Here is a 12,039-nt window from a genome sequence, read left to right as displayed (position 1 = left end):
CTAACCAGATCAACGGGTCTGTTTGAGCACGCGTTGAATCCATAGCTTGTGACTAGACTTGAGAGTGATAACTTTTACTCAGCCGAATGAATTGCATTAACAAGCAAGCGTTAATGATAACAGCTATCATGAGAGGATAAACATACTTGGGTTAAGGAGGGGCTCCCTGTTCACCTTTGGCGTCACTGATGATACCCCCATCTATTCTGATTCTGTTCCCCCCACCGGAAGATCCACTCGGCGTGTCGCCGGCCAGATTTGACCTCATTCGGCGGCCACGGCGGCGGTTGAGGGACATGTTATACTGAAATCTGAGTTTGAGTGAGAATTCGATTTGGCGATTGAAGTTGTCGATCTACCCTTTTTGAGGTGGCTGGTACATGTACATTCCCACTGTAATTACCTGCCCAGCATTGGATGTATTGTACTTGCCAAGGGCATCATTCTTATACTTTGAAACTCAAAGGCATGGCGGCCACAGACAACACCAACACCAACACCAACAGCTTCACGCGCCCCCAAACAATGATTGGGTAAAGCATCATCCAAGTTGCAGCCCAAGTCTCTCCCTACCTAGATATGCTGAGCCGTCCATAGGATACAAAATATCACCATGTCAACGCGTATAGCAGCGGGATATCACCCGGCCGAATTATTCTACAAGACTGGGAAAACTGGAGACCACTAACATTTCATGACACTACCGCACCTGTCCTGTACCCCTCCACCCTTGTTTTGAGCTGTAGTTGGAGCGTGGTAGGTGGCAGGTAGACGTCAGACGTGCTCCGATTTATCTCCCCGTCATTCTGTGAGGTAGGTACCCTCAAGTACCTTCCACTCCCTTCTACTTCCTCTCTCTTTTTTCTCTCCTCCTTCTCCTCCTTCTTCCTTTCTTCTTCTTCATATATCCAAATACTCATAAATCAGTCAAAATGGGTTACGGCGAAATCGATCAGAAGGCTATCAACACCATCCGTGTCCTCGCGGTAAGCTCGACTCTCCTCTCTTCTTCCCTACTGCTCTGCTGTCGTCTGCCCCCTCGAGCTCACTGAATTGGTTTTTACCCCGCCACGGCTGCCCCGCCATTCTTACCATGGGGAATGGGCGACAAGCAACATTGTGGTGAGAGTATTAATCGCAGAGGACATCATAGTTGGGTTTCGAGTAGCTTGGGGTTTATTCGACGTTTTTGCACTGAATCCGACAGCTCCGCAGGACCTCGAGAATAAATTGCGAGAAAGAACCATGAAAACTAACGAGCTGAACAGGCCGATGCGACCGCTCACAGCAACTCGGGACACCCTGGTGCTCCCATGTGAGTTCACCCAACATACGTCTACACGATGAGAATACACACTGACATTGCTGGTACAGGGGAATGGCCCCAGTTGCTCACGTTCTGTTCAACAAGTTTATGAACTTCAACCCCAAGAACCCCGACTGGTTGAACCGTGACCGTTTCGTTCTCTCGTAAGTTAATTGAAGCCGTTGGACTGCGCCCATCTACTGACCATTTTTCCCGTTAGCAACGGACACGGCTGCATGCTTCAGTATGCTATCCTCCACCTCTTCGGTTACGACCTCAGCATCGATGACCTGAAGGCTTTCCGAGTATGTGGTCTGAATCTCGTGTTTCCACCTATGTGTGCTAACAAATTCCACAGTCCGTTGACAGCCGCACCCCCGGTCACCCCGAGGCTCACGACACTCCTGGAATCGAGGTCACCACTGGTCCTCTTGGCCAGGGTATCTCTAACGCTGTTGGTCTGGCCATCGCTCAGGCCCACACTGCCGCTACCTTCAACAAGGACGGTTTTGACCTTGTCAACAACTACACCTACTCCTTCCTTGGCGATGGTTGCTTGATGGAGGGTGTCTCCAGCGAGGCTTGCTCTCTGGCTGGTCACCTCCAGCTTGGTAACCTCATTGCCATCTGGGATGACAACCAGATCACTATTGACGGTGATACCGCTGTTGCCTTCACCGAGAACGTTCCCAAGCGATACGAGGCTTACGGCTGGCAAGTCATCAAGGTCGAGGATGGTGACAACGACCTTGCTGCCATCGAGGCTGCCATCAAGGAGGCCAAGTCTGTCACTGACAAGCCTACTCTCATCCAGCTCAAGACCACCATTGGTTTCGGTTCCCTCAACCAGGGCACCCACGGTGTCCACGGTTCTCCTCTCAAGGCTGACGACATCAAGCAGCTGAAGGAGAAGTGGGGTTTCAACCCCGACGAGAGCTTCGCCGTCCCCCAGGAGGTCTACGACTTCTACGGCAAGCGATCCTCTGAGGGCGCCGCCCGTGAGCAGGAGTGGAACCAGCTCCTCGCCAAGTACAAGGAGCAGTACCCCAAGGAGCACGCCGACCTCGTCCGCCGATTGACTGGCGAGCTTCCCGAGGGTTGGGAGAAGAGCCTCCCCGTCTACACCCCCTGCGACCCTGCCATTGCCTCGCGAAAGCTGTCCGAGACCGTCCTCAGCAAGGTCGAGAGCGTTATCCCCGAGCTCTTCGGTGGTTCCGCCGATTTGACTGGCTCCAACCTGACCCGCTGGAAGGAGGCTGTCGACTTCCAGCCCAAGGCCACTGGTCTCGGTGACTACTCTGGCCGATACGTCCGATACGGTGTCCGTGAGCACGGTATGGGTGCTATCATGAACGGTCTGGCTGCTTACGGTACCATCCTTCCCTACTCTGGTACCTTCCTGAACTTCGTTTCTTACGCTGCTGGATCCGTCCGTCTGTCTGCTCTTTCTCGCGTCCGCACCATCTGGGTCGCCACTCACGACTCCATCGGTCTCGGCGAGGATGGTCCTACTCACCAGCCTATTGAGACTCTTGCTCACTTCCGTGCTCTCCCCAACAACATGGTCTGGCGACCTGCTGACGGCAACGAGACTAGCGGTGCTTACTACGTCTGCTTGACTGCTAAGCACACCCCTAGCATCATTGCTCTGTCTCGTCAGAACCTTCCTCAGCTCGAGGGCTCTACCATCGAGAAGGCCGCCAAGGGTGGTTACGTCCTGCGCGAGGTTGAGGGTGCCGACATTACCCTGGTTTCCACCGGTTCTGAGGTTTCTATCGCCGTCGACGCCGCCAAGTACCTCGAGGAGCAGAAGAACATCAAGGCTCGCATTGTCTCCATGCCCTGCTTTGAGGCTTTCGACCTCCAGGACAAGGAGTACCGCCTCTCTGTCCTTCCCGACGGCATCCCCTCTCTGTCCATTGAGGTCATGAGCACCATGGGCTGGGAGCGCTACACTCACGAGCAGTTCGGTATCAACCGATTCGGTGCTTCTGGTGCCTACAAGGACGTCTACAAGGCAAGTTCCTCTATTCTCATTCTAAACCCTATCGAACATGTTGCTGACCCTTCAATAGAAGTTCGAGTTCACCCCCGAGGGTATCGCCAAGCGTGCGGTTGCCACCGTCGATTTCTGGAAGGATGTTCCCAACATCCGATCTCCTATCAACCGCGCCTTCCAGCAGATCATCTAGATCCAAAATAATAACGAGTAAAAAGAAACGAAGGAAAATAGTAAAAATACCGGTACAAAATGAAACCGGACAGAATGATTATGATGATGGACTTTGGAGCAAGGTTTTGTGGATTTCGAGCAACTTAGACGTACTACGAGATGAAATTAAATCTTTTAGAACAAAGAACTCGTATGCTGTGCCGTGCCGTGTCGTGCCGTGTCTTGGTGTGGCAATTTTCTGCCACGCGATTCTATGATCTATATAGCCGTGATTGGGTTGAATAACTTGAATTTGTATGTGCGCCTCCTATGTGTCATGGTTAAAGGCACGCAAATTCCTCATGAATCCATATGCTGGTCGATTTTCTTCTCTTGTCGCATCTCATCTTGCAGCTTGTCGCATTATAGATGGTGCACGAGCCTAAATGACGAAATACACCAAAGCTTTTATCCCAGTTTCCTCGTGTACTTCATGTCGGTTTCGCGCAATCCCTTTGTGGTATCGCTCCGTATTACATCGCTTCGTAAACGTAGTTCGTCATGTCATGAAAACGACAAGCATTGTTCGGATGTCAAATGTCCCCTTTGTCTGATTACTCTGGTCCATTCTCGTTTGCGCGGTCCTGACTGCTTTCAGCAGCCCATTCCTTTTGAATCTCTCTTCCTACGCGCTCCATTCTAGCGGATGCGCGGCGGGCCTCTCTTGCTTCATCTGCGGAACCGGCCACAACGACGCCCACGAGCGGCGGGGCCGCATCTTCAGAGCGCGGGTCGCTGTAGGACGCCGGCGCCGGTTCAGACCGAGGTGCTCTTTGGTCAACACCATGACTTGACCCAGGCGCCGAACCTGGACGGCTTGAGGTCGCCGCCGCAGGGTTGTTGGTGGTTGTGTCAACGGTATCGCGAGGATCAAGATATGAATACAGCACGACAGGCCCGCGGTCTGGGTACTCGACCATGAGGCGCTGAGGGCGGCCAAGGCCAAGTCTTTGAGCGGCAGTCTGTGAGGATAGTGCGCTGGAGGTTAAGGCTGTGAGGGATTCGAGATGCGATTGCGACGAGGCCGAGGTGATGAGCGGGGTGAGGGTACTGTCGGAGAGGTGGAGGGAGAGGGTGGGGTGTTGCGAGGGGAGGCTGGCCATGATGAAGATGGCGAAGGCCACAGAATGGCTATGATGTCTGTAAGAATTGGAGAGTTGTGCCGTAGCCAAAGGGATTCTGGCGCAGTTGAAAAGAATAAAATATTATGGCGGAGGTAAGGTGAGTGGAGGGGGGTTGATAATTAGGTCATGGATCGGAGGATATGGATGGATGGATGGATGATCTGGTGTTGGAGAGACAGCGACAGACAACCGCCCAAACTGGACCGACAGACAGACAGGGTAGCTTTTTGGCGCCTTCGCTTGGGGCTTGGCTGGTTAGGTTGAACCCTGCTGGAGAGCATGGCTCTGTCACTCCCTCTTTGCGCTGTTGCTGCGTTATGTTGCAGTGGGTTCCACCATATGATAAATCCAGAATTGCTACTTACAAAGAGGGGGAAGCTTGCTGGGTTATGGTAAGAACTCGCATCATATCTGTTCGGTTAGTCCTTCATGGTTATCTTGAAATCCTAGCAATCTCGGAGCTCTGCGGTGGTTCGTCGGCAACATACAATGTTGAGAGCGCTATCGGCAAAGAGCAAGCTATTAATAAAAGGAAAACATTAAATGGATACTGTATCAGCAACTTATTAAAGAGTGCATAGGAATTTGCCGTTCCCCGCCTTTAACTTTCCCCACTGACAGTGATAGTGAAATCATTCAAACGGCCGAGGTCATGAAAGCTCTAGTGATTGAGCCGCCGTTTTCCACCAGCTATCGTAGTACCTAGACCAGATCCAGATAGGTGGAAGCTAACTAAGTCGGAGAGCTATCAAGTTTTGCGGGGGGGAGATAGCGTGGATGGCGTCCAATTGCGATTGCAACTTCGTTCGTTATGTTGATTCTAGCAAGTTGGCGGTTTATTTTGGGCTTCTTTATTACCTTCCATTTTCTCCTCTCTTCTCCCCAGGTCGAGGCCCAAGTATCGTAGGAGGGGTGACTGGTGTCAGAAAAAGTTGAGTCGTAATTGGTGCAGTAAGAGGGCTGGATAAATCGTGGGGTACAGGATTGATTACCAGGATATTTGACGACGGTTTGCTTGGCTGTAATACCTAGCATGGGTTTTCGATGACCTTCGAAGAGATAGGGTCGACCCATTGTGGGTTGTTTGTTGAGGGAAAGCAACATATGCCTCACTTACGTGATTGAAATGCCATTTTTCGTGCTTGAACATGTTATCGATAATACACATGTCGATAGGGTGTGGGTGATTGTTGCGGGTTTGGTTCAGCTGGTTGACGAACCTCGGATCTTGAACGATTTACATGTATTAAAGCGGTCAACAAAATGGTAGACAACAGGGATTAGCTATCCATTGAGACACAAACACATATATGTTAGGGTTGAATTGACGCAAATTTACTCAGCAAGAAGACTGAGTAAGTTTGTACATGTCTTGTCTCTGGTGCATTGCTTGATACTACACGTCTGGCTTTGCATGCGAATCAAACCATCTGAACTCACGGCAAATATTCTCCAGAAGCATGGATACACGCAGCAATCCATATTATTGTCAATATTAAATCCATGGATGGAAGAAACTCAGTAGTGCATTTCTATGTAGAAGTGTTGATTCGATGAAACTATATCCTTGGGTTTGTAGTCACTTGAGAATAGTTTTTCTAATCGTAACAATAGATTAGTGTGGTTATTGGTAGTTGGGTAACTTCTCTTTTCTATCAAGTTCAGAGGCTCTTTCTCCGTCCAACAAGCAATGTCAAGTTAGCAAAGCTATCATTTGTACTCCGGGGACAATGCTTGGCCACCACTTGAATCCAATTCCATTCAAGAGACTAGGACGCAGCCCTTACGCAGAACAGGTAGCTTCCGGTTTCCTATCTTTCCATATTACAGTTCAAATCAGAGAAAGACAATAACAAGAACAAGGCTGATTTGTCTAGGTAGATATATGTTCAACTTAAGTATAGGGTATATTGATGACTCCCAAAATGCTCTGATCAAAGGACACATGATGATATATGAAAATAAAAAATGTTATATTCTCATCACTGCATAGCACAGACCTAACGCAATTTGTTAAAACTCAATATAGTTCAAAAGAGATAACGATTAACGTAAGATTATCTCAGTTGAAGGTTCTCCTTGCATGACCACCAACCCAGCTACGCTGGTGTTCAGGTTGAATCTGTCACCTGCTTCACATGCCATCCTAGTCGTAAACAGCAAACCAGTAGTTATACCAGGTCAGGCTGTCTGTAACACCGGAATCGGATTACTGAATACAAGATGTTACATACACTCGAGAAGGAGAAGGAATAGTTCTATTAGATGGGGTTGCAAATGCACAGACTTAACTTTAATATGGAGTGTACTTTAAAGTTTGTCGGATAGCCGTTTTAATCACGTTGTCAAGTTGTTTGTTTTAATAAGTGTAATGACAATTCGCGTATTGCTTCGCTCTAATGGCTACAGAGGTGAGGAGCTGGGACTTATATCTACAGTCAAACTAGGGAATGTCCGCCTCATCCTAAGAGCTAGCGTGGGGCAATGATCCCAAACTACTGTAGGCACAATATGGTGGATTGGAGGGAGGTATGCATGTCTCATGAGGCAATGTGGCCAGTAAATAATCGCCTACCTGTATGTAGTCTACAAGACTGGATTGGTAGTCGAGGTTAAATAAGGCAGCTAACCATAATGCGCTGAACTGGGTTATCAGAGGCTAAAAGAAAATGTATGTCTGCATGTTTACGGTCATCATACTTTATTCATGTTTGGTTTGTTGTGGTGCATCAGTACCTAGGTTAGGTTCGTGTCGTGAGTCGCGCAATGCGTTGAGCCATCGTCCAGTCGCGTTAATAAAGCGGGACAAGCAGTCAAGTCAGTGCAGTGTGTTGTGAAGTTAACTAAGGTACATGCTACTAAGGTATGTGTAGGTGGTGGTGTGCTGTGTTGCGCAGCGCAACCTAAAGCAAGTGTCGAGATGGAGGTCGGACTGGGAGGAAGCTGCATTCAGATAACCCCAAGCAAGCTCTGATGGCTGGGCTGGGCTGGGCTGAGGGCTGATTGATGTGAATCAAGCTCATCTCATCGTCGTTGGATGGACGATTCCCAATGTCTCTCTTATTGTTATTCGTCGGGCTGCTAGCTGTTGGTGGGGTTAATGGGAACGGGTCTTGGTCTGACAAGTCACCACGCACCACATATCTGCTTGTGTGGTACTTTGGCTTTTCAATGTCCTTCCAAGCTCAGTAACATCCTATAGCGTCCAACGCACATGGGGCTGGGCCTCATCGACCGGGGACCCAGCAGTTTTCTGGCGATCCGATTTACAGCCCAGCAGTATCAGAACAGTAGAGCAAAGCTTACCTAGCACAGGCAGGTAGCAAATCTTCTCCATCTTGAAAGAGAACAGGACCCGACACCATCACCACCGAACCACCTCTAGGTTATCCATACCTACTACTTACTCACTTATCCATCTTCTAGATTCCACTTCCGCTTCTCCTTCCTCTTCCCACTTCTCCTTCTTCCACCTCCACAATCCGCCTCTTCCTCCTCGCCCACCTCGCCCACCTCGCCCACCTCGTCTATCTCGCCTCGCCTCGCCTTGCTCCTCAACCAGTCCAGTGCTGCAGTATTTTTTCCCCAACTGCATCTATTCGCGGGCTGAGAGCTGACAACGAATATCCTCCCTTCCCACTTCCCACTCTTGCTTCGATCGAATTTATCGTCTAGCGGCTGTTTGTTGGTTGCACTTTTGGCTTTGTGGCATATTTCCATTGATTATCTGTCTTTTGGTTGATTATCATCTTCTACCGCCGGCCGGTTCTGTTTCCCATCGGCTCTCCAACTGTCCACACATCGTTTCGTCATTTCATCGATTCCAAACGCTTTCCTTCTCCGGCCTCCGCCGCCGTATGACCCGCAAACTCCGTCGCATCTCAGCCATCGAATCCCCGAAGCTCTGTCTGTCGTTTCCTACATATCTTTTATCATCACGCAATCATGGCTTCTGCTGCTCCTCGCCGTAGAAAGCTTATCGGTCAACGTCGCCGTGTTGAGGACGAGGGCGAAGACGAGGGTGGTCTGGAGGGCTTGGATCACGATGACGACTCAATCACCGATGGCTCATTAACCGACGACAATGACCCTGCCGACGACAGCGACACTAGCAACATCGACGAGGCCTCCCCCACATCCCCGAATGCGAGAAGGAAGCCCAATGGCGCTATTAAGCATGCTGGCCATGGCCATAAGTCGGGGTCCGGCTCCGGCTCCGGCCAGAACGGCAAGCCTGTGACGGATACGGACATGATGCTACACGGGTTGTCCATTACGGATGAGTCACCTCCCGTTCAAGAGATGCACTTTGATGAGGTTGTTGCTCCATCGCCCAGCAGATCCCCCGCTGCTCCCATAGTTGTTAGCTCGGCCTCCGCCAGACCTCCCGTCGCCCCCGCGAACCGACGTCGACAAGAGCATGAGGACTACAAGAAGAAGAGAGACGAGGATCCGGCATTTGTGCCTAACCGAGGTGCCTTTTTTATGCATGATCACCGGCACGCCGGACCTGCAGCAAACGGCTTTCGCCCCTTTGGACGAGGCAGAGGTAGAGGCGGCCGTGGTGGTATCGGGGGGCCATTTGCTCCCATCAAGTAAGTCGTCATTTGTCACTTTCTCTACTCCTATGTGCTGATATTTCTAGTCAATTGCATCAACCGGGAGATCCTACTACCAATTCTCCATGGACACACGACATGCACGAGACAGTGGTAGAGCAACCACCGCCAGTACGTCCCCGTCACATGGTAGAAGAAGAGGGCCCAGCCAACGGAAACGGATTTATTCCAACTTGCGACCCGAACCCAACACCTATCAATCGGACGCTTTCCACCGAGAAGCACATTGGGAATGCCCAGGTCCGAGTATCACTCCCGGACATGAAAGCACCGGTCATTATCCCACGTCTTGCTGTGAAGCAGTACACCAAGCTGCCCGACCATCGACCACCTCTTCGTCGTGACAAGCCTGTCCGCATCTCGCTCCCCAACAACAACCCTCGATATATCTATCCTGCCGCTGATAGATCCTTCATCTTCATCCCCAGGGCAATGCGGCCTAACCAGCAGCGCATGCGAGGAAAACCTCGCTCTGGCTTTGGGTCCATGGGTGGATTCTCGAGACGAACAAGTGTGTTTGGTGGCAGCTATTACGGCAGTGTTTACTCCCCCAGCGTAGCCATGAGCAGGCGGTCTTCTATCGTGGAACGTGATTATATGTTCTCTCCTACAGGTTCTGTCATCTCACGACCACCGATTCCGGCCGAGAATGCCCGGCCCGTTGTTCGACTTCCTCCTGCCCCTCGAATGGATATGCCTTTGAATGTAATGGCTCCTCCTATGGCTCCCCAAGGACCCGCGCACGGCCTAATCGACCTAACTTATACCACCGAAAGACCACCCATCCTAGATGCATCGATCAACGACTTACCGCCACCTCAGACACATGCCCTTCCCCAGAAGCCCACTTTCCAGGAGAACCGTCCCACGTCAGCGCTGCCCATGCATCAACCCCGACCGCAGAAGAACATATCGGTTGCGGATATAGAGTCACCAACCTTCACACAAGGTCCTCAGGCTTATCAGCAAGCTTTCCACCAACAAGTGCCCATCCAAATGGCTAATGGCCTATCTCAAGAGTCACATAACCGTCAGCCTTCTTACCCGTCTCATCACTCCACCGGTACACCACTCTCTCAAATCCCGGAAAGAGCCATCCATGCTGCACCATTTCAACCCAATACATACGGCCAGCAATCATACTATAATCAACAGCCTTATCAGGCACAGCCTCAGCAGGGTTATTACTACCCGCCCAACTACAACAATCCTGGCATGGGACCGTCAAATGTGGCACCTGCTTTCGCGCCCGGTCAGCCAGGACCTCCCGGCAGTTTTACCCCCCAGAACCAGCCGGAACAGCCTGTCATGCCCAACAATGGACCGAACCCTGGTGCAGGGTCCAATCTGGTAGCACAAGAGGTCAATGGAATGGTTTACTACTATGACGCGTCCCAGTTGCCGCCGGTCAACAACTATTCTACATACTCTGCACCTCAAAACTACCAGCCTAGTGTGATGGGTATGGGTGGCATGGTTACACCTAGCCCTGACGGCTTCTATTATCCCCAACAGGCACCTGGCATGGTCTACTATCCGCAGTAGAACTGGGACATGTCTGATTATCCCACTTTCACTTATCCCGATGCTTTCTACTCGTATTCGATTTAATAACTACAATTACGACTTCATACCTAAAAAAACACAAAAGCGCCTGCTACTTTTAACACAAAAGCCCCACGTGGGCAAACATGAGGGAGGAGGTGGATGGAAAATTACCGTTTCATGTGAAGCCATTCTTTGGTTAGGCTACTCATGCCTTTCAGGAATAGGTTTAATATGCACTTGGATTGGTCAGGTTGACGCATTCTTATCTTTATAACCACGGACGCGACATCATTACTTGGAATGGATTGACAGATGGGAGTTGAGCGGGAAGGAGTATCCTGACTGGTATTTTTATCATTGGTGGGAGACGGTGTTTTCCTTGGTTAGGAATATCAGAGAGGGGTTGCTGGGAAGCCAGTGTTGAGAGGGCGTTGAATTGCTACGGATTATCATTTCTGCCTTAGCAATCCATCTTTTCTACCCTCTTAATTTCTGTGTTGTGCTTTCATGGCAATGGTGCTTTGGTGTCCGGGGCATATAGTATACCTGTTTCCATGTGCAGGTAGTCCTGATGAAACGATACAATTGCTTAACAGTAAGAGGCGCTTTATGCTTTTGTGAGTGTGTCTGAGCGATCAGGAACAATGAGTTAATCTATGGCCGAGGTCACTTCATTGTATATCCTATGCTTTCGTGTGATTCCAGCCGAGGAAGTGAGTCGGTGTTGGGGCATGGTGTGCGGGGATGAAGTGGAAATAAGTTTAATAAAACCAGGGGACAAAGATGGAGTAACGAAGTCACGAGTTAACAATACGTGCATACCTAGTTGCATCTTGATAGACATTAGCAATACCTTGGGAAGCCTGGACAAGCTGCTACGAACGGAAAGACTACCCGGTCGTGAGTACTGTACAGACGATTCGTCCACACGATTCGTCCACGAGTCTCGTGTATAAACTGGGATTAGAGTGCAATCGCATACTCGGCCTACAGGATTCGATGTAAAGTGCCTACCTGCTGCCGTCGGCTAAGCTTGAGCTCACTCGGTTCAGGGTTACGACATCCGCGTAAGACAACTAACTAGAGGTGGGGGAGATAAGAGGAAAGGAAACGTTGGAATCTTGGACCTCAACAGGAACCTGCCTGAGAGTCAAACGGACAAAAAGCCTTGATCAAAGTTTGTGATACACACAAAGTCCTAGACAACTCGGCCTTTAAGTGGGTCAAGTA

At 50.2% G+C, this 12,039-nt stretch overlaps 3 protein-coding genes across 3 annotated transcripts; 2 read left to right on the top strand and 1 right to left on the bottom strand.

Annotated features, from left to right (window-relative positions):
* Nucleotides 1-932: 932 nt before the first annotated feature.
* FSST1_005824 (Transketolase, thiamine diphosphate binding domain-containing protein) lies at nt 933-3,498 on the top strand (the record flags this gene model as incomplete). The annotated part of the gene is made up of 6 exons (XM_083232138.1): nt 933-986; nt 1,269-1,315; nt 1,375-1,470; nt 1,527-1,611; nt 1,665-3,314; nt 3,382-3,498. 6 exons carry the CDS (start codon nt 933-935, stop codon nt 3,496-3,498), a joined length of 2,049 nt encoding a protein of 682 aa, XP_083089254.1.
* Nucleotides 3,499-4,072: 574 nt separating this feature from the next.
* FSST1_005823 (DUF5308 domain-containing protein) lies at nt 4,073-4,621 on the bottom strand (the record flags this gene model as incomplete). The annotated part of the gene is made up of 1 exon (XM_083232137.1): nt 4,073-4,621. The coding sequence occupies one exon, from the start codon at nt 4,619-4,621 to the stop codon at nt 4,073-4,075; it is 549 nt and encodes a 182-aa protein (XP_083089253.1).
* A 3,966-nt stretch (nt 4,622-8,587) lies between these two features.
* On the top strand, nt 8,588-10,806 carry FSST1_005822 (CASC3/Barentsz eIF4AIII binding-domain-containing protein; the record flags this gene model as incomplete). Its single annotated transcript, XM_083232136.1, has 2 exons — nt 8,588-9,237; nt 9,288-10,806. 2 exons carry the CDS (start codon nt 8,588-8,590, stop codon nt 10,804-10,806), a joined length of 2,169 nt encoding a protein of 722 aa, XP_083089252.1.
* Nucleotides 10,807-12,039: the final 1,233 nt, after the last annotated feature.

Source organism: Fusarium sambucinum, chromosome I, assembly GCF_050947815.1.
Source record: "Fusarium sambucinum isolate potato_lamoka chromosome I, whole genome shotgun sequence".
Lineage (NCBI taxonomy): Eukaryota > Fungi > Ascomycota > Sordariomycetes > Hypocreales > Nectriaceae > Fusarium > Fusarium sambucinum.
Note: the sequence above shows the minus strand (reverse complement) of the source record. Positions and strands in the feature narration are given on the sequence as shown.